The sequence below is a fragment of the Sebastes fasciatus genome, chromosome 20 (assembly GCF_043250625.1).
Source record: "Sebastes fasciatus isolate fSebFas1 chromosome 20, fSebFas1.pri, whole genome shotgun sequence".
Classification (NCBI taxonomy): domain Eukaryota; kingdom Metazoa; phylum Chordata; class Actinopteri; order Perciformes; family Sebastidae; genus Sebastes; species Sebastes fasciatus.
This window is the reverse complement of record NC_133814.1, coordinates 25,891,493-25,911,823: the sequence shown is the minus strand read 5'-3', so window position 1 is coordinate 25,911,823 and position 20,331 is coordinate 25,891,493. Positions and strand designations below refer to the sequence as shown.

Below are 20,331 nucleotides of genomic sequence, written 5' to 3'. Positions count from 1 at the left end.
CGACGGTACGACGGAGTATTAGGGCCACATTGAGGAAAAAAAAAAAATCTGAGATTTCAAGAATAAAGTCATAATATTATGAGAATAAAGTCATAAGTTTAAAAGAAAAAAGGTTTTAGTATTATGAGAATAAAGTCATAATATTATAAAGAAGTAATTTTACGTGTTATTTTCTTTTTTTCTCGTAAAGTTATGACTTTATTCTGTAAATCTCAGATTTGTTTCCCTCAATGTGGTCCTAATACTCCGTAGTACATTGTGTCTTTGGCCCTCACTGCATTAGACTTATATACTATATACTTAGACTGTAAACTGTGTTACCTTCATCACAATGATCAAATGTTTTGCGGCTCCAGACAGATTTTTTATTTATTTATTTTTGCCTAAAATGGCTCTTTTGATAGTAAAGGTTGCTGACCCCTGACCTACAGTATGTGGTTTGTTTGAGGTTTTCGACGTTTATGTATGAAACTTGACCCAACCGTTGGATAAGATTGTTCTCTCTTTAAGTCAAGAAATGAGTAAAGACCTGAGTTGAACATGTTGTGGTGGGTACTTTACTCCCTCTGTGCTGATGCTTGATTCAGCACCATCAGCCACAACAGCCTGACTTCTCCCTGTAAGGTACGCTTGCTGTATACTGTATGTTTGCACATGTCTGTCTTGAAAAGGAGATCTTGATCTCAAGGAGACTAACTAATAAAGGGTTAAATCAATAGAAAACATAATCCAGACTTTATAACTATCTTCAATACAGTAATCACTGACTAACTAAGGTGGGAGAAAGGGATGTTTTCAAAACCAAGTCCAATAACAATGTCAGTTTTTGTATTAGTCCACAGACCTCAGTGTGAAAAGGTTTCATAGGAACCATTTCCTCAGTAGAATGTAGTTGCATTGAAAACTATACATGAATACATTGAGATATACAGTATAATATGAAGTCAAAGCATCAAAGACTGAGAGAAATTCAAATAATTCTCAACCATATACCATAAACATATCCCATTTCTTTGAAGCTGTACTTTTGTTGGAGTATGTCGCAGACACACATTGAGGACGGAGGTCAAAGTGAGGCTCATAGAGGAAGTGAAAGTGGGAGCAGCTCCTTTAAGAGGAAGCAGGTTGGATAAGTCTTCTAACATCTGATTGCATATAGTCAGATAAAGGTTAAGGCTACAAAACCTCTCCTACTATATACCATGTAAACACCATTTGTATGATATTTGATTCATGAGTTCCTGAGACCGCTACATTATTATCAAGATCAATAATTACCTGAAAATCCTAGTGTAAAGAAAGACAGAGTTAATCCATTTAAAATCCAAGCAACAATAGATCAAGGAGGAGCTGTGTTCCACGAGGCTGCAGGTGCATGAAGTAACACACAATAGTTAAAGGGTTATCAATCACGATGCCTGGATCTCGCCAGTGGGCTACCTGCAGGTCTGAGAAGTGAAGTCAATGCTGAAGTGTCTTAAACCTGCATTCTCTCTAACAGCCAGCAGGGGGCTCTGGGTGCTAAAAGAAGTCTGGTTGTATAGAAGTCTATGAGAAAATGAGCCTACTTCTCTCTTGATTTATTACCTCAGTTAACATTGTAAACATGAGTTTATGGTCTCAATCTCTAGTTTCAGGTCTTCTTCAATACAGCATGATGTTCATTTAGTAAATGATGGTCCCTTTTAGAGTCAGATAGACCATAAAGCAGGGGATGCTTTAGGGCGGGGCTACCTTGTGATTGACAGGTCACTACCAATTTAACCCTTTCACAGTGTGTTTTCACTTCATCAAAGTTAATTATAACTGTTAAAAGTTAACGTGATAATAACGCGTTAACGCAAATAAACACCACTAATTCCTTCAAGGTTAGGAGGTTGTAGCAGGCTCAGTTTTAAAGCTAGAGTGAAGATACTGGTATCATATGAAGATATGTGAATGAAAATGGGTTCTATGGGTACCCACGAGTCTCCCCTTTACAGACATGCCCACTTTTAAATATTTATATATATATTAAAGGGACTGTTTGTAAGAATCAGAGATGCTTGTTAACAGCGATACCTGTGGCCTCAAACCACTCAGAGTTCCAGCAGAAGCTGTCCGAGGAGGAGAAGAAAGGGCTGAAGGTTTTCCTCGCCGTCACAGATTTTGACACTTTCTCTCTGGAGCTGCATGAAATCCTGCTGCTGAAGACGAGCACCGCCGTGCCCGACCAGCGTTACCAACCACACTGGGAGTAAGCACCAACCATTTGTACTAAAACCCCCTCTATAGTGAAAACACAACTCACCATTTGTGAGTTTTTGTTGGAGGTGATGCAACAAATGGTAAAACAATCCTAAAACATTTGCATTATTGACATCTATTCCCGAGTTTACCCAAGAGGTGTTTTTAGGAATTGTTTGTAAGCTCATGAATGTAAGAAGTGTGCCTATTGTCAGGTCAGAGATTACCACCCTGGTCTAAAGGAATCCATTGATTCCTGACAGCTTTAATCAGAGTAAAGTGTGGAGGTCTCACCCGGGATCTTGGAGCCTTTTGACTTCCAGGACCAGAGCGTGACCCCTCCAGGCGGCCATCTGTCAGGGGAGAGGAGCTTTAAGTTGTCTCCGCTCAGTCACAGGTCATCTCTATTGAAGCAGCAGCTGGACGGTGAAGTGAATAGGCATGCTCCTGGTGAAAACAATGGATGCGGTGCTAACAGTTGTTTTCTCTGTGCCCTCCCTCCCTGCTGTCTGCAGCATCAGGTCCACCTTAGAGAGCCACTTGGAGAAGAAAGGCCTTCCAGTCCTGCTGGGGCTCGAGTCTTTACCGGAGGACATCACACTGGGACAAGGAGCTGACGTGTGGAGGGCTGCTGTCCAGTTTAAAAGGAGATAGATTATTTCTACTGACTTATTTGTGTTGTTAATGTTCTATTACTATTATTATGGGACATCTGGATTTAGATTGAATGTCTGTGATTAATGATGGGGCATGTTCTGATTAACTGTTTCTGTATATTTTGAGAAGTCTGAAAGTGACAGGGTGGTGCAATAAATGCATTTGATTTGAAGCAGGCCTATTTTCCCCTTATGTTACCTGTTAACCCTCTGAGACCCGCGATCCCGACCGACTTCACTGTCTTTCAGAGGCTCTAGCAGGTTGAGTTTAAGAGCTAAAAAAACGCAGTTTATTTATCTTTGTATTAATTACCTTATTTATTTCCTCTTCTGTTTAATTTTCCCTTTAATTTATTTATGTTTTTATTTCTATACATTTTGGTATTTATTTATTTATTTTTGCATTTATTTTTTATTTATTTTTGCATTTACTTTTTATTTATTTATGGGTGACAACGGAGTGACAGACCCCTCATTTGCCTAATGAGGCAAAAATGCATAATGAAATGTAAAAAAGAAATGTGCTAAACAAAGTATAAAAAACAGAATACAGACAGGAAATAAATAAGGGGTGAAATACAAAGGGAAAATCATGCATAAATAAATACACACATTTAAAAATTGATAAAATTTAAATAAATATATAAATATAAATAGATTTTAAAAATACTCTAGAAAGCAGATTGTTCAAATTTAACCATCTTTGCAAAGCCAACCAAACCGTTTGTTCGAGCCACGCCACTTATTGAATCCTCAACACGTTAGACAGACAGCTCCGTCCAGCCAATCAGATGCACGGATTAAAAAAACAACGTTCTCTCTCCACCAATCACAGCCGTCGAGGGGCGGGACTTGTCGTAGTCGTTACCACAGAGATGATGTGACGCGTTATTCGTCTCCACTGAGTGAACGGAGGACTTTCACTGATCAGGAGGATTGTTGTTGTTAATTAAACCTCTTAATCATTATTATATTATATTATTATATCATACAGCCTACCTTGTTGTTGAACTGGAGCTGATCAGCTATGGATCCATCCAGCTTCTGAAGTAAGTAGACAACAATAACCTGCTTTATTCAGTTGTTGTGGTTGATGGTTAGAAACGTTAAAGACTAAAGATAGAAACACTTTGATGAGACTTCATCTGAAAAACAGCCGTTTTGATCTCAAACTAACTGATTGAGGATGTAACTGTGAGCTCAGCGAGGCTGTGATTTAACACCAAGTTTAAATTAACCTTATTTTAATGACTTTACAATGTAAAAGTTATTACATTACAACTCAAGTCTATAATGTATATAGTAGGGCTGTTAATTGCACATTTTTTATCTGTTCAAAATGAACCTTAAAGGGAGATTTGTCAAGTATTTAATCCTCTTATCAACATGGGAGTGGATAAATATGCTGCTTTATGCAAATATATGTATATATTTATTATTGGAAATCAATTAACACAAAACAATGACAGATATTGATCCAGAAACCCTCACAGGTACTGCATTTAGCATAAAACAATATGCTCCAATCATAACATGGCAAACTGCAGCCCAACAGGAGTTATTTAACCTCCTTCATGAGAAGCTAGTATTTTTCAGACTTTTTTTTTTTTTTACATTTTTCAGACTTTTTTTCCGATATTTTTTGGGACATTTTCAGACAGTTTTCAGTCTTTTTGGGACTTTTTTTTCCTCGAAAATTTTTAAACAGTTTTCGGATTTTGTTTTGGTGACATTTTTCAGACTTCATTTGGACATTTTTCAGACTTTTTTTCAGATATGTTTTGGACATTTTTTCAGATTGAGAGACACATTAACATATCTGGAGGTCAGAGGTCAAGGGACCCCTTTGAAAATGGACGTGACATTTTTTCTCGCCAAACTGCGCCGCTACAACTCCCAAAGATTGATTGTGTTAATGCGTTAAAGAAATTAGTGGCGTTAAAACGAATTTGTACTCACGTGTTATTATTGCGTTAACTTTGACAGCCCTGAATAGAATATAACAGGATATATAGTATCATGTATAATGTGGGATGAACACAATGCTGAGGACTGTTGAGATAACATGAAAGAAAGTAACGAGTGTTCTAGTATCTAGTGAGAATCAGTGCTAACATTAGCAAGCTGGGCTAACTATCTTCCATTTTACAGGTTGAATACAAACTCAACAGCACGATGGGTCCTCCCAACTGTTGAATAAGGATTTCTGTTCTATCATTGTAGTGTTCTTTGCATTAAAATATGCTAATGTGTCATAAATGAAGCTTTTCACCTTTGGTACAGTCAACTTTTTAATGTAAAGGAAATAATAAGATAGCACACAGTGGTGAAGTCAGGTCTGCACTTTATTGAATATTCTGCTCAAGAAGAGAGTAAACATATCCAACAGGTGTTGCTTTAGATCTACAAACATCAGCAATGTTTGCAAAAAAATGATGTTAACACTGACATTTTCTGTTAAAGAAAAAACAAGTTATGCATTATTTTACATGAGCTATGACTTTATATTTCAACATACTAGTGTTGACATAGCAATTGTGTATTGATATAAGCTCTGTATTGATAAGTATCAGGAATTAGAATAGAAAGTTATAATTAAAAACATATCTGTGATGTACCAAGCAATGAAAGTTTAAACTGATTGTGAAGCTGTGATTAACAAAAAAGACTATAAAGCTCTATAAAAATCAGCAGAGTGCTTAACATCTAACAAAATGGTGTTAACAGTGAGTATCTCCTCAGAACAGTAAAGTCATGAACTGAACCTGAGGTCAGGGTTAAGGGACAGGATTAGCCTTGACCTAAACAGAAAAACACAGACCAGAGAGTTTTCCTCTTGTTTTTAGAAAATATATCCATATACCAAAGTACTAAATGAAGTATGCTAAATTAAACAAAAGGCACTTTAGCTCCCTCATATCCGAACATAATCAACATGATGAATTCAACAAAACAGGTTATGCAATTTTTGACATGAGCTATGAGATCACATTTCAACATAATAGTGTTGACATAGTAATTGTGAATCAATATAAGCTCAGTTTAAGTATCAGGAATTAGAATCAGAATTAAAACGATTAAAAACATATATGTGATGTACTGAGCAATAAAAGCTTAAACTGATTGTGAAGCTGTGAAGCACAAACCAGTTTGAGGAGAAGGCTGTGCATCAAATCAACGTGAACTGAATTACTGAATTAACATAAAATTACATATATAGTCACTTCATCATATCATCTATTTCCCTGGTCCCTCTGGGTTTCAATGCATTTTTTTGAATTTGTGAAGCATGTCTTACGAGTTGTGACGTGTTTGTTGACGTCAGAAATGGCGGAGGCCATGGAAGTTAATTTTTCGATACATAATAAGAGAATATATTGTAATTTTAGTCGTATATTATAATTCTTCATGATTGTGTGCTATATTCTGAGGAAAATGTTGATATTCCCAACGGCCTCATCTTTTTCCTCTGTCATTATGTCTTTGCTTTTCCTGCTTTATGTTACCTGCTTGCTAGCTTGTTAAATTGTTAGCCTCTGAGGCTTCTAGACGCCGACAGTAACGTTAATATTGCCGTTGCTTAGCAGCGGTGTTCTCATGACTTGAGCACTTGAATGCCACACATATCGTGTACACCACTTCCCATGTTGTAAACACAAGCTCACAAGTTTCATTCGAAGGCATCATAATTTCAACAGAATATTCTTGACATAGTAATTGTGAATCAATATAAGCTGAGTATCTTTAAGTATCAGGAATTAGAATCAGAATTAAAACAATTAAAAACATATATGTGATATACCGAGCAATAAAAGCTTAAACTGATTGTGAAGCTGTGAAGCACAAACCAGTTTGAGGAGAAGGCTGTGCATCAAATCAACGTGAACTGATTAACAGAAAAGTACATATATAGTCACTTCATCATATCATCTATTTTCCTGGTCCCTCTGGGTTTCAATGCATTGTTTTTAATTTGTGAAGGACGTCTTAAGTTGTTCTTTGAACTTTAAATGTAAACCCATATCCCTATGAACAGACCAGGATCGAACAAGACTTGATCATTGCTCTTACTAAACTGGACGCAGGTACACATAGTTGCCTGTCTCATAAGCCCAGAGGCCTGGGTAAACAGGCTCAGTGAATTTGGTGTGAAAGGTGTGGATGTGCTCCAGTGTGTTAGAGAGGACAGAGTAGAAGGACAGAGTGCCAGCAGGCCAGTTCAGATACACCCCAACTCTTGTGCAGCCCCCAGGATATGCTCTCACTTTACCATTATGCCATATACTACCAGTGACTCCTTCCTGGCCAACAGCCCACGATTTGGTATTATTTCCAAAACTGCTGTCTGAACCGTTTCCCTTTCTTACAATTCTCTTGTATGCAACAGCTGCATAAACAGATATGGGAGGTAAATCACTCCACTCTACCTCCCAGTAATGGAGCCCAGATAAGCCCTCTTTGCACAACACCTGAGTTTGTTTATCAAACCTCTCTGGGTGATCAGGATAATACTGCCATGCTGCAACTGTTGCCTTCTTGTTTCCCTCAGACAGAGTGAGGTAGCCATTTGCAGTGTATGGGTCCAGGGTGAGATCACAGGCATCTGTTGGAGAGACCAAAATGAAATGTTTTATCAGTCATTCTGATGGTCAAACAGGTTTCTGGAGGACAGTAATTAGTACGGCAGATTTTTGCCTAAAAAATGCATGAAAAATGACTTACACCAGATCAGATCTCTTTTGTCTGTGATCTGCTCAGGAGCGACGTCAGGCTTTGAAGGCTTTGAAAAATCTTCACTGACCAGATTGCCGTCCTTGTAATGGTAGATGGTTGCTCCTGTGTGTTTCTCATTTGTTATAACTGCTATGAGGAAACGCAACCTCTTGTTGTTCTTCTGTACTTTGGCAAGCTCATGGAAAGCTTTGGCTTTTTCTCTCATTTTGGTTACAACTTCAGGTGAGGAGTACCACTGGCCTTCATAGGTACTTCCTAATTTAGGTGAGCCCAAGTAGTCGGCCATCACATCAAGGTAGGTATCACCCCTTGCCATGGAGGTGAAAACAAAGCACAGAGTATGCTCTACACCTGGAGCAAGAGCCTCTCTGTCCAGCTCGGACTGACTTAGGACGATCTTTGTTCCCTCCATGGCATCTACACAGGATCTGATGACGTTGATTTCTCTCTCTTTCTGATCCAGCCACTTGCTCAGTTTTTCAGGACTGAATGGTGTCTTGTCTCGGTCTTTAAAGAGTTGTCTCAGTGAGCTCTCATCTTTTTTACCATCACGGATGGAGGGAAGTTTCTTTGCCATGTTCTGCTGGAGGTGAGATGTATAGTCACTGCACAATTTTTGGAAAGTGCTCAACTCTTCTCGAATTATTGGAAAATCCTCTACCACTGTGTCTTCCAGAGAATCGTTGCATCTCATTTGCATTTCCCTTAAACCTTCTAGAGCATCCTGCATCTTCCTCACTATTCCAACGCTGATCCCACACTTCAGCTTGGCAGCTTTGGGATACAAATTCTTCAGTGGCATCAGCCAGACCTTCAGTGGAACAGCCTTCTCTCCCTTTTCTCCAAGTCGCTTTGGAAGGTCTGCGAAGGTCTTCACTGCATCTCTATATGTTGTAGGGTTGCTGTCAAGAATGAAGTCTCCGAAGAATTTGCAGGAACATTTCTCAGTCAGGGATTTTTCTTCATCAGACAGCTTGATGCCAGCTTTTGCCTCAACATTAAATTTGGGGATCTTCTTTATCACAGCTTTCATGCTGCCCTGGATGTCCTGAACGCTGCTGGCTTCCAACTTCTCACTGTCAAACACAAAGAAAGCATTTGCCCCATAAAGGATGCCTGTGACTACATGTGTTGCCAAGCCCTTCTCAATAACCTCCGTTTGGTGGGGTTTTAAGGTTTGGAGGTCAACCATTGACAGCTGTTTGAAGCTGGTAGTAGCTTTGTACTGACACGTCACTCTGCTCTGATTCTTGTATTTCTTATGATCATTCAGATACTTGGCATATCCTTCGTTTTCAATCAGTCCACTCAGGAAACTGGCCTTCAGAGAACCATCAACATCCAGCAAAGAGGACTTGGATTCAATGGAGTCAGATGTAGAAATTTCAAATGCACTGCTGTTCTGAGAGGTTTCAGTTATCTTCTCTTGTAGAGTTGCATCATCCCACAACGTCAAACCTATAGAAATTGGAAAACATCAGTTATCTGATAAAGCAGCAACATCATTTTGTTAATATGAAGTCATTTAATCATTTAGATTTCTGCACATTGCAGCTTCTTCCCTAAGTTCCCTAAACAGCTACTACATTAAATGCCTCATAGGCGTAAAACAGAAAGAAGAAGCAGCATCTATGCACAGTTGATAACCATGGAGGAGGCCGAGGGGAACGAGGAGGAAGTCATTTTTTCTAAAAAGGCTCAAAAGTAAGTAAGTTATAAGTTGTGATGGCAGCTAAAATATTTTTAAAGTTTTTATAGTTTGCTAATTAATGTTAAGATAATGTTGCGTGCCCTTAATTAAAGCTAGCTAAGCTAGCAGAAGACAAGCTAAATTAGCAGTAGCATGTGATTTGTTGACAGTGTGAGACATATCCATTTTTATTTCATCAATTGGAATTTACATGTAGCCTATAAATTAATATGACAAAATAATACTTGAATAATTGCATTTCCTGAAGAAATTGTCTGTGATTGCTGCATCTGCTGCTGCTGGCTCAGCTTCTGAAACTATCCCAGCAACAAGTGTTGGTGATTCACGTCTGAAGATACCGCCCACATTCAGAGGTAACCGAGTGATGCATTCAAGAGATATGGTGATGTTTTATTAATGGCCACATGGTGGAGCTATTGGTGCTATGCTTCAACATGTTGTGGAAAAGCCATGTATCAAGTTTCATCTTATTAAACACAACAGATTATCATGTTATAGAGTTGTAGCGCCCCCTGCTGAATCAAATGTGACACACTTGTGCATTGTGGCTGTATGTACAACATTGCCGAATTTGGTTGCAATCCAATTTAGCATTGAAGAGTTATGGCCTGTTAAGTGCATGAGGTCACACCTTCAAAGGTTTGGGGACCCATTACAGACAAACGGTAAGTCATACCCATAAACAAACTCAGAAGTTTCATTCAGGGTCATCTAAATGTGGTATGGACCAAGTTTGGTGAAGATTGGATGAAATATGTGCCGAAAGACACACACGCCCCTCTCACACAGCTGAGACCGTTCACTTGGAAGATCACTGCTCCGATTATTTAAGTCGGTTAGATTCCATATTTAAATGTCTTAACCAGCACAAATTTGCCTACGTTCTGTCATAAAATGAAATATAAAGAGTTAAAATAGTGGGAGATGCCGCACAGTCAAAGACCGTAACTTTGATCAGCTAAACAAGATATCATCAGAGAAAAAACTGTCAAACCCGTGAGGATTTTGTGTTATTAAAAATTCTGTTGTCAGTTAACATGGGTTTCATTATGGACAGCTGCCTGCTGCACCCTTCACTTTAAAGCTGCTAAAGACAAAAATGTCTGTCTGTTTGGTTCCAAGAGAACATGTCAGGAACAAGGACAAATTTTAATACGTTTCGATGAAATGTGAAAACTGTGGGAAATAGAGCAAGTTAAAGATAACTTTTTAAGGAGAGTTTGCAGCAGCCTACAACACATACACACTCATTGAAAACAGAAAAATATTAAAAATATGAATATTTCAATAACTGTAACAGATAGCAAAGATTGCTTGCAGCAATGATAATAAAGTGTTAAAGGGACTATTTGTAACTTTCAGAAATGCTTGTTAACAGCGACACCTGTGGCCGTGAAATCAATGAAAGTCAGCGTTGAGCTCGAGCTTGCTGGCTCTAAATATACCTGAACGAGCAGCGCTCAAAACAGTGAGGCGACACACGTCAGCTAAAACCAAAATATCACTCTATATTTCAGCTGCTTGGCAGTAATGTTAGCTGACCAGACGAAGGTCTCTCCATGAATCAGTGCTGATCCTAGTGTTGGTTCTTCTTGCCTCAGCACAGGCTGAGGTAGCGGGGCTCCGCAGGGTGTCTTCCTGCTCTCTCCGCCCGCAGCTGGAGAGAGCAGGGGAGACACCGGCACCCGGTCGGTAACGAGACGATAAAGGAGCTCGCTGTGGAGCCCCGTCACTTCACAAGACACGGGAAACCTCTGTTGGTCTGGTGAAGCTGCAGCATTTATTTTTGAACAAACGTCCACTTCAATTCTCAGAGCTAAACTAACTCTTCTGCAGTGTGGAGTGAGCGCACGTTCACGTCTAGAGGTGGAGCGAGGAAGCGAGAACGCGCGCCCGGACTGAGTGAAGGCAAGCAGAGGAGGAGAGTACAGCGGCCACACGCAAGCGCGCGTATGTGAGCGCCATGTGTCCCGACCCGGTACATTTATACGCTTACAAAGTTACAAACAGTCCCTTTAATGTGTGAAGATGTCTTAGATGGGGGGGGGGGGGAGTGTTTCCGATGAAGTTTTTGATTCCACAGCATGGATTTTTCTCAGGTGTTCCTCAAGGTCTTGGTGTCTTAATGTTGTATTTTGGAGGGATTATTGATCATTTTTATCAATTCTCCAGTGGTAAAAAAAATAAATGGTTAAATTTAGCACCAAATCTGTGTAACAAATGGTATCAACCTAAACACTGCTGCAACAACTCATGAGACCTAATAGAGCATGGAGATGACCATCATTTACTTCTATCATCATGTTCTAAACCCTTATACACTTTTACAATTCATTTTAAAGGAAGGGTCGACGATGTTGGAAAGCTAGCATAATTTGAAAGTAGCATCGCCTCAGGAACTCCGTCTAAACCCCCCCTCCCCTCCCCTCGGGGCTCCTACCAAGGCAACGCCCCCCCCCCCCCCCCCCCCCCCCCCCCCCCCCCCCACACACACACACACACATGCACGAGCGTCGTAACTACTTCACAGATACGGAGCGGAGAGACGACCTCAACTCAACAACGCTACCTCATGACAAGTAATCAAGGCAGTGCTACTGCAGGGCTGAGTTTTCTATTCCATTCTCCAGGAAACGTGCGACGGCGGCGCGCTTTGAGTTCAGGCTGGTGCACGCCAAGGGTAGAGTACGAGCAGGGAGGCATTTGATTGGTTCTTTCAAAGCGGACTGCGAGGCAGTGATTGGTAGACGGTTTTACAGGATTACAGCAGCTACAGATGATGGCTCTTTTTCGGTCCTTTTTCAGAGCTCATCAGTAATGGATCGCTGTCGGGGGGTAAAGACCATTTCTACCAATATAACAACTAGTAGATACTGGAGAACATCGTCAACCCTGCCTTTAATTAATGAAGTAATTCATGTTTATTTCTGATTAGAACAATTTGACACGCAGTGCTGAGCTGCATCTCAAATGAATCTTCAGGTTCCAGCTTTCAGATGATGTACACCACTTCTATGTGACATCTACTGTTGACCTGCTATCTCCCCCTAAAGACCCCTTGTGCCCCCCTAAAAAAGACAAAAATGGGTCTATTGTGTGTCTCAGGGTATATAATAAGGATATATTCTGAGTCAAGACTTACCTGGGATCAGGTCCTCCCTCCGAGCATCATAGAGCATTCCTAGGGTGAAAGGTCGACCCAGGGCAGCAACGGCCATGAGATCTGAGCCCATTTCTCCAACCTGTTGAGAAAAGTGACCAGACGACCTTCAGTACTTGATTTACACTATTAAGTAATGGTGAGAGTTAAGAGACAGAAAGCCTGACAGTCTATTGTGCATGGAAATGCAGTAAGTCAGTCGATCAATCAATCCGACAGTTATAGTTTTACACAGAGTTCAGTAAAGGTCTAATACTGTATATATATCTGGTTTCATCACCCTCTGTCCGTCCAGTTTGTCCTCACCTGGTGAAGTTTTCCTCCCATGACACGCCTCCGGACATGGAACCACATGATGCCTGTAATCACATTATAACTTTAATAATGAGGCGTTCATTATGCATACATTAACCTTTATAAAGCCAGGCATCTCAAAACAACACAACATTAAATAAAATAAAGATGTGGCTTACATCATAACAGAACCCCCCCCCAAAAAAATATGTCATAAACTTGGCCAGTTCAAGTTCAGCATCACACTTTGGCAACTTGTTGTCATGGCTTAAGTGAAATTAAATGAAACAAAACATGTTGACTCTGGTCATTTACAGTTTACAGTTATGAACATTACTAAGTTACAAAGTTGTAATTTTCGATGGTACGAGTTTGTTTTTTTAATCCAGTGCTTTAAGAGCTTGTTCAAAGGCTAAAGCCTGGCCTGGCATACTGCAAATACATCACTTTAACTGTTTCATACTGCATACTACTGAGGAACGCAGTATGCAGCATGTACTCTATACTGCATACTGCGTTCGTCAGTAGTACTGTATGTAGTAGGCAGTTTTGAATATGGCCTGTGACCCACGAGACGGGCGATACTAACAAGTCACATGACTAACGACTGACGTGACAAAATAACTTACTGTTTCACGCGGGACATGAACAGTGGTCTCTGGTTGAAAGTCTTGTGTTCGTTTGACCCACCCACCACGAATACATAGTTTCTGAGTAACTGCTGAAACAACAACATCGACTTTACAGAAAGGCATCTGCCTTGCTGGCTCTCATCCACAATGAGGATAGGCATCTAACCAGCTTAATAAGATTTATAGTAGTTGTTGTGTAACCGAAGGCTTTTTACAGAAATAATGACACACCTAGCCAACTGATATATATGAAAATAAAAAGCTTCCCATGACCTGATGATTTCTGTGGAAAAAATACTTGATTAGTGCCCAGTGTTGCAATAGTTTCTGAGTAACTGCTGAAACAACAAAGAATATTTGGCAGAAAGGCATCTATGTATTTAGTAAGTAAGTAAGACTTTATTTATATAGCACATTTCATACAGGAGTTGCAGTTCAAAGTGCTTTACATAAAATCAATAAAAAACAATTAGCAAGAGCAGTGCATGGAGTCAAAATAATCATGATAAAAGTAATAAAACATTTTAGAACAGTAGAAATAGTAAAATATAAATAGTGCAAGATAAAATTCGTAGTGCAAGTTACAGAGAAATGCGCTGGTAAAAAGATAGGTTTTAAGATGTCTTTTGAAAATGTCTAGCGTGTTTGCTTCCCTAATATTTATGGGTAGTGCGTTCCATAATTTTGGGGCATAGTTGACAAAGGCCGCATCACCGATCTTCTTACGACTGCTTCTGGTGACCTCTAATAGACCTGCATCTGATGATCGCAGTGTTCTCGCTGGTGTGTAGTTTGTAAGGGAGTTAGCAATGTAGCTAGGTCCTTGTCCATTTAGTGCTTTGTATGTGAGGAGGAGGACCTTGAAGTCAATTCTGAAGGTAACAGGAAGCCAGTGTAAAGTAGCTAGGACAGGACTGATGTGTTCTCTCCTTTTAGTTTTTGTTAATAATCTAGCTGCAGAGTTTTGGATGAGCTGGAGTCTTCCAGTGGTTTTCTTGGGAAGACAAGTGAAGAGTGCATTACAGTAGTCCAACCGGCTGGATATGAAAGCATGAATTAGCTTCTCAGCATCATTTTGTTTTATGAATGATCGTACCTTCGCTATGTTCCTGAGGTGAAAGAAAGCTATTTTGGTCACTTTGTTAATATGGGAGTTGAAATTCAAATCTGCGTCCAGGATGACACCGAGACTTGTCACCTCAGGTTTAAGCCAGGCGGTTAAACCTCCGAGATTCTTGGTTAGCATCTCTCTTTTTGGATTTGGGGCCGATAAGTAGAACTTCAGTTTTGTCCTCATTTAATTTGAGAAAGTTATTGTTCATCCATTTGTTTATTGCCAACAAGCAGTTTGTAATGGAATTTATGGCTGTCGCATCATTAGGTTCAGCGGATATATACAATTGTGTGTCATCCACATAGCTATGGAAATCAATATTATGTTCTCTGATGATGTCACCGAGTGGTAACATATAAAGAGAAAAGAGTGATGGACCTAAGCAGCTTCCTTGTGCAACCCCGTAGCAGTTTTCATGTTTCTTAGACATATGGTCTCCTAGGCTAACATAAAACTTCCTTCCTCTGATATATGTTTTGATCCAGTTCAGTACACTATCAGTGAGCCCAGTAAGCTTTTCAAATCTATTGATTAGGATGTCGTGATCAATGGTATCAAATGCCGCACTAAGATCTAACAGGATAAGGATAGATACTTTATTTGCATCAGAGTTAAGTCTGAGGTCGCTAATTATTTTGGTGAGAGCAGTTTCAGTGCTGTGATATTTTCTGAAACCTGACTGAGAGACTTCCAAGATGTTATTTTCTTCAAGAAAGGAATTTAATTGGACTAATACTATCTTTTCCAATACTTTACTAATAAAAGGAAGATTTGATATCGGTCTGTAGTTTGCTAGTGTACTGTTATCCAATTTGGGTTTCTTTAATAGGGGCTTTACAACAGCTGTTTTAAAGGCATCTGGGAAAACGCCAGTTCTAAGGGATGTGTTTATAATGTCTAGGAGCGGACCTGAGACACTATCAAACACTCGCTTAAAGAATGTTGTGGGTAAAGGATCAATATCTGAGGTTGTAGAGTTACATTCGCTGACGGTTTTGGAAAGTTCACTTAGTGTGATACATGTAAAAGTGCTCATGGTTACGTTGCAGGATCTACTGATGTCAGTTTCACCTCCACTAGTAGTGATACTAGCTCTGATCGAAGTTATTTTGTTCTTGAAGAATAGGGAAAGCTCTTCACATTTAGCTGCTGAGGATAGCGGGGGGACAGGGACAGTGTTTAGCAGCTGGTCAATGGTGGAGAAAAGAACTCTGGAATTTCTGGCGTTTTCTGTAATAATGCCGGAAAAATAAGCTTTCCTTGCTAGACGGATGGTTTTGTTATAGGTAGTTAGTGTATCTTTATAGATATCGTAGTGGATAGTGGTCTTTGTTTTTCTCCATTTTCTCTCTGCTGCGCGGCATTTTCTTTTATATTCACTAACATTTTTATTTCTCAGCCATGGGGAGGTTCTGCTTGTAAACTTCTTTTTGGTTTTCAGTGGAGCTACAGAGTCTAACACAGATGATAGTGCATCATTGAGGTTCTCTACCATTTCATTCAGAGAGCATTCATGACTAGTTGGCTCATATAGAGCAATCTGCTCAGAACATTTTGCTGTAGCTTCATCATCTAGATATCTTCTTTGGACTAAGAATTCTTTTGTGGTTTCTGTTAAGATGATTTCCACATCAAAAAGTATACAATGATGGTCAGAAAGAGGTAGATCAGTTATTGAGATGTTATTGATGTTTAGTCCATTTGTTATTACTAGATCTAGTGTGTTTCCGTGCCGGTGTGTTGGATCTGTAATGTGTTGAGTTAGATCGAAACTGTCAAGGAGATTTAAAAGCTAAATAGTTCTTGGGTTTTTATTGACGTGGATATTTAGGTGTCCGTTTAGAACTACTTTGTCATATCTGGTGACACATAGTGATAATAGTTCAGAGAGTTCTTGTATGAATATTGGCGAGTGCTTGGGTCGCCGGTATATAATAACAAGCAGTATTGACTCAGTTCTGAGCTCTATAGCAAGATATTCAATTGATGTAAATTCACCTAGCTCGGCGATTTTGAACAACAGTTTAGATGAGAAAATAGCTGCGACTCCTCCACCTCTTTTTGATTTCCTAGAAACTTGGTGGAAGCTGTAATCAGGCGGAGACGCTTTTATCAGTGTTGCTGTTGCCGTGTCATCGTTTAACCAAGTTTCTGTTAGACAGATGCGATCTAAGTGGTTTTCTTTGACCAGATCGTTAACTAGAAAGGTTTTGTTATTTAGAGATCTGACATTTAGAAGGGCCAGTTTCATCTGTGGGGTATTAATAGATAAAACAGGAGGAGATATATTTGTAACATGGATAGTTTTCAGACTTCTAGGACGAGTTTCAGGTTTATAACCACGCATTTTACCATGCCATTTGCTGTTTATGATGACCGGTATGTTTAATGAAATAGCATGGTGGCTGTCCTAACGTTGCTTTTCTTCGGGCTGAAGGCCATAACACTGAGTTCAAGGTGGCTTGCTATCAGAGGGGAATTCGTTGAGGAGGTGAGGGACTGTGCAGGGCTCGTGTCTTTGCAGGAGGCTGTTTGAGTGTTCTGTTCTGTTCCATGGGAGGAGGTTTGGGATGCGTCAGTCAACTTAGACACAGCAGGGGTAGGGAGTGATGCTTGATTCTGTCTGTTTGAGGTGGTCGAGAGCGCGTGACTGATGTTTGCTGTTAGTAGTCTAGACCCTCTACGGTTTGGGTCCATCAGCTTGAAAACGGTCTGCACAGTTCCAAAAGACGTTGAAGTTGTCAATAAATCTCCATTTGTGTGTAAAACAGACAGATGCCAGCCATGTGTTGAAAGACAGGAGTCGACTGAAGGCTTCTTTTCCTCTGCGAAAACATGCAATCGGTCCACTGATGGATACATCTTGATATCTGTTTAGTGTGTTCAGTAGCTGGGTGAAATGTTTTTTAAGTATCTCAGTGCCAGTTTTTTTGTGCAGGATGTCAAACGAGCCAGCGTGGATGATAATCTTGGTATTGTTGAGGACGTGTCGGTGTTGAGTAGCTACCGTCACGGTGCGTCGGGGATCCGGGCCCTTTATGCTCGTTAGCAGCGCAGCTAGCACTCCTGTGCCTTTTCGCCTTGTGTGTGAAGAGTTCCCAGTGGTTCGAATCTATTTCCGAGCGGGACAGGAAAAGAGGCGATGTGGGAAGAGTTTCTGCATCGCTTTTTCCGCTTCTTGTCCTGGGTGTTAATCCATTTTCCGGGAGCGGGCCATGCCTCATCTGGTCCACTGGCTGGTGGGGAGAAAGCCGGTTTCAAGGGTGGCTCATTTGCCTGTAGCTTAGCCTCCGGGCTATTAGATAGCATGGAGTCAATAAAGTCTTCGGTCTCTCTGATCTCTATGAGGGTTTTGACTCTTAGCTCCAGTTCGGCTATCATCCGAGTGAGTTTTTCGCAGTCTGTACAAGCCATAGTCGCTGTGGCTCAGGTGGTGCGTTCAGCAATTTTAACAGAAAGGACTTTGTTCAGGCCAGGAAGTTTAATAATAACTGAAATAGTTTTCATTACATAAAAACACTAATACTACTATAACCTGATATAAAGCACATTTCTGAAATATTAATATTTTGAATAGTAGTCTAGTTTGAATAGAATAAAATGATGAACATTTCTATTTGCACAAACCCAAGGGACGTGTGAATATATGAATTTGTCTCTATTTACATTGAATGTATTATTTTTGTGAAAGCAATATGATGCATTTAAATGGTCATAACTCAGTGGTTAGGACAACAAATCCTCCAACATCGAGGTAAGTCATTTGTCACTGAATTTTGACTTTATTAAAAGAGGTTTTTTTTAGGGGGGAGTTTTTCCTTATCCGATGAGAGGGTCTCACTGTAAAGGACAGAGGGTGTCGTATCCTGTACAGATTGTAAAGCCCATTAAGGCACATTTTTTATTTGTGATTTTGGGCTTTACAAATAAAATTGACTTGACTTACAAAATGACCTTCATGAGAATGTTCTAGGGCTGGGCGATAAAACGATCTCGAAAATGTTCACGATAAAAGCTTCCACAATAACGATGACCAATTTCTGAGTTTTATTTTAGATAATGTTATTTATGAATCTGCTCTGCTCTAAACTAAAGCACGACACGAACAACCAGACAACAGAGTTGTAGGTTCTGCCGTAGCAGCTGTAGCCTACTACGTCACTACAGTGGATACATTATTTTACAAACCCGCGGAATGACTCGTTTCACCATCACAATTTAATAAATTCAGTCCGATAACATTTGGAAAGTCTAGAAGAGCCACACGACTTCATTATTTTATCCCCATTCAAATCAGCACAGGGCTAACAGGAAGTTAGCCAGCTCGGCCGGTGGAAGTCTTCTTTGGATTCGGCAGACTAGACGCTGCCCTCTACTGTTTGTTATTAATGATCCTTTAACAGTTATTTATATTTTTATACTGTCAAAAATAATGTGCAGATATTCCATTAGTGTCTTTATGTTAGTCCAGTTCCAGCAGAGGTCTGTGGTGAACATGCTCAAAAGTAGTGCAGCAGTGAGATGGTCAACAAGAAGTGTTGTATATACTGTAATCAACCCTCAATGACCCGACACATTCTGATCATAAATAATGGTATATTGTAAACCATAATTAACCTACTGCATTCTTTAGGGTTCTGTCCTGAGGAGAATACTCTTAAAACTGGGAATTGAGTATTATTATTATTATTATTATTATTATTATTATTAAATATATATGGTAATCATTATCAATATCAATCAATATAAAAAAACATATCGTGGTAACAATTTAGCCATATCATCCAGCCCTACAATGTTCTGATCTGGCTCCCCCATCGATAAGATGACATTATCAGAACGGACTAAAACCAATATGACCCACACAAAAATGATTGAAATGAACGTTTTCTCATCTCCCACCTCGGTTGTGGAGGATTGGTGAAGCTTAGGCAACTAAAATGACACGGTGAATGTTGGTGAAAAATTCTAGTCATGGCATCAAGAAACATAGCTGAGGTGGACGATTAAGTAAGTCAATCAATCAATCAATCAATCAATCAATCCGACAGTGATAGTTTTACACAGAGTTCAGTAAAGGTCTAATACTGTATATATATCTGGTTTTATCACCCTCTGTCCGTCCAGTTTGTCCTCACCTGGTGAAGTTGTGTAGATCAGCTGAGTCGTGTAGGAGTCTTCTTGACTTTCAACTGGAGCTTCCAGAGTGATGATCTGTGATGTTGTGAGATTATTTATATCCTGTCATATAGTCTCTACTGCCGACTCCTCCCATGACACGCCTCCAGACATGACAACACGTGACGCCTGTAGTCACATTAAAACTTTAATAATGAGGCGTTCATTATGCATACATTAACCTTTATAAAGCCAGGCATCTCAAAGCAACACAACATTAAATAAAATAGAGATGTGGCTTACATCATAACAGAACCCCTCCCCCCCCCAAAAAAAATCAAATATGTCATAAACTTGGCCAGTTCAAGTTCAGCATCACACTTTGGCAACTTGTTGTCATGGCTAAAGTGAAATTAAATGAAACAAAACATGTTGACTCTGGTCATTTACAGTTTACAGTTATGAACATTACTAAGTTACAAAGTTGTAATTTTCGATGATACGAGTTTGTTTTTTTAATCCAGTGCTTTAAGAGCTTGTTCAAAGGCTAAAGCCTGACCTGGCATACTGCAATATATATATTAGACAGCAAGTGAACATTTTGAACTTTGAACTTTGTGTTGGAAGCAGATAAAATGGGCCAGCGTAAAGATGTGAGCGACTCTGACAACACGGGCCAAAATAGT

At 39.7% G+C, this 20,331-nt stretch overlaps 1 protein-coding gene and 2 long non-coding RNA genes across 4 annotated transcripts in view; 2 read left to right on the top strand and 1 right to left on the bottom strand.

The window, feature by feature from the left end:
• The first annotated feature begins 1,782 nt into the window (after positions 1-1,782).
• LOC141758947 (uncharacterized) lies at positions 1,783-3,055 on the top strand. Its single transcript, XR_012591991.1, has 2 exons — positions 1,783-2,236; positions 2,742-3,055. It is a non-coding gene; the product is annotated as an uncharacterized LOC141758947 (long non-coding RNA).
• A 481-nt stretch (positions 3,056-3,536) lies between these two features.
• The window catches only part of LOC141758944 (uncharacterized), a 31,010-nt gene continuing 14,215 nt past the window's right edge, over positions 3,537-20,331 (top strand). Inside the window, exon 1 of the long non-coding RNA XR_012591988.1 lies at positions 3,537-3,931. This is a non-coding gene — a long non-coding RNA (uncharacterized LOC141758944). The remainder of the gene's footprint in view (positions 3,932-20,331) is intronic.
• The window catches only part of LOC141758935 (stonustoxin subunit beta-like), an 89,611-nt gene continuing 74,489 nt past the window's right edge, over positions 5,210-20,331 (bottom strand). Inside the window, exons 3-7 of one of the 2 annotated variants that reach the window (XM_074620772.1) lie at positions 19,666-19,834; positions 12,794-12,846; positions 12,470-12,569; positions 7,605-9,074; positions 5,210-7,485 (exon numbers count right to left, since the gene is read on the bottom strand). In XM_074620772.1, coding sequence (XP_074476873.1) covers positions 6,953-7,485; positions 7,605-9,074; positions 12,470-12,569; positions 12,794-12,841 — 2,151 coding nt within the window. In that variant the 5' untranslated portion in view covers positions 12,842-12,846; positions 19,666-19,834 and the 3' untranslated portion in view covers positions 5,210-6,952. The remainder of the gene's footprint in view (positions 7,486-7,604; positions 9,075-12,469; positions 12,570-12,793; positions 12,847-19,665; positions 19,835-20,331) is intronic. The other variant, XM_074620773.1, reaches the window with a different exon arrangement.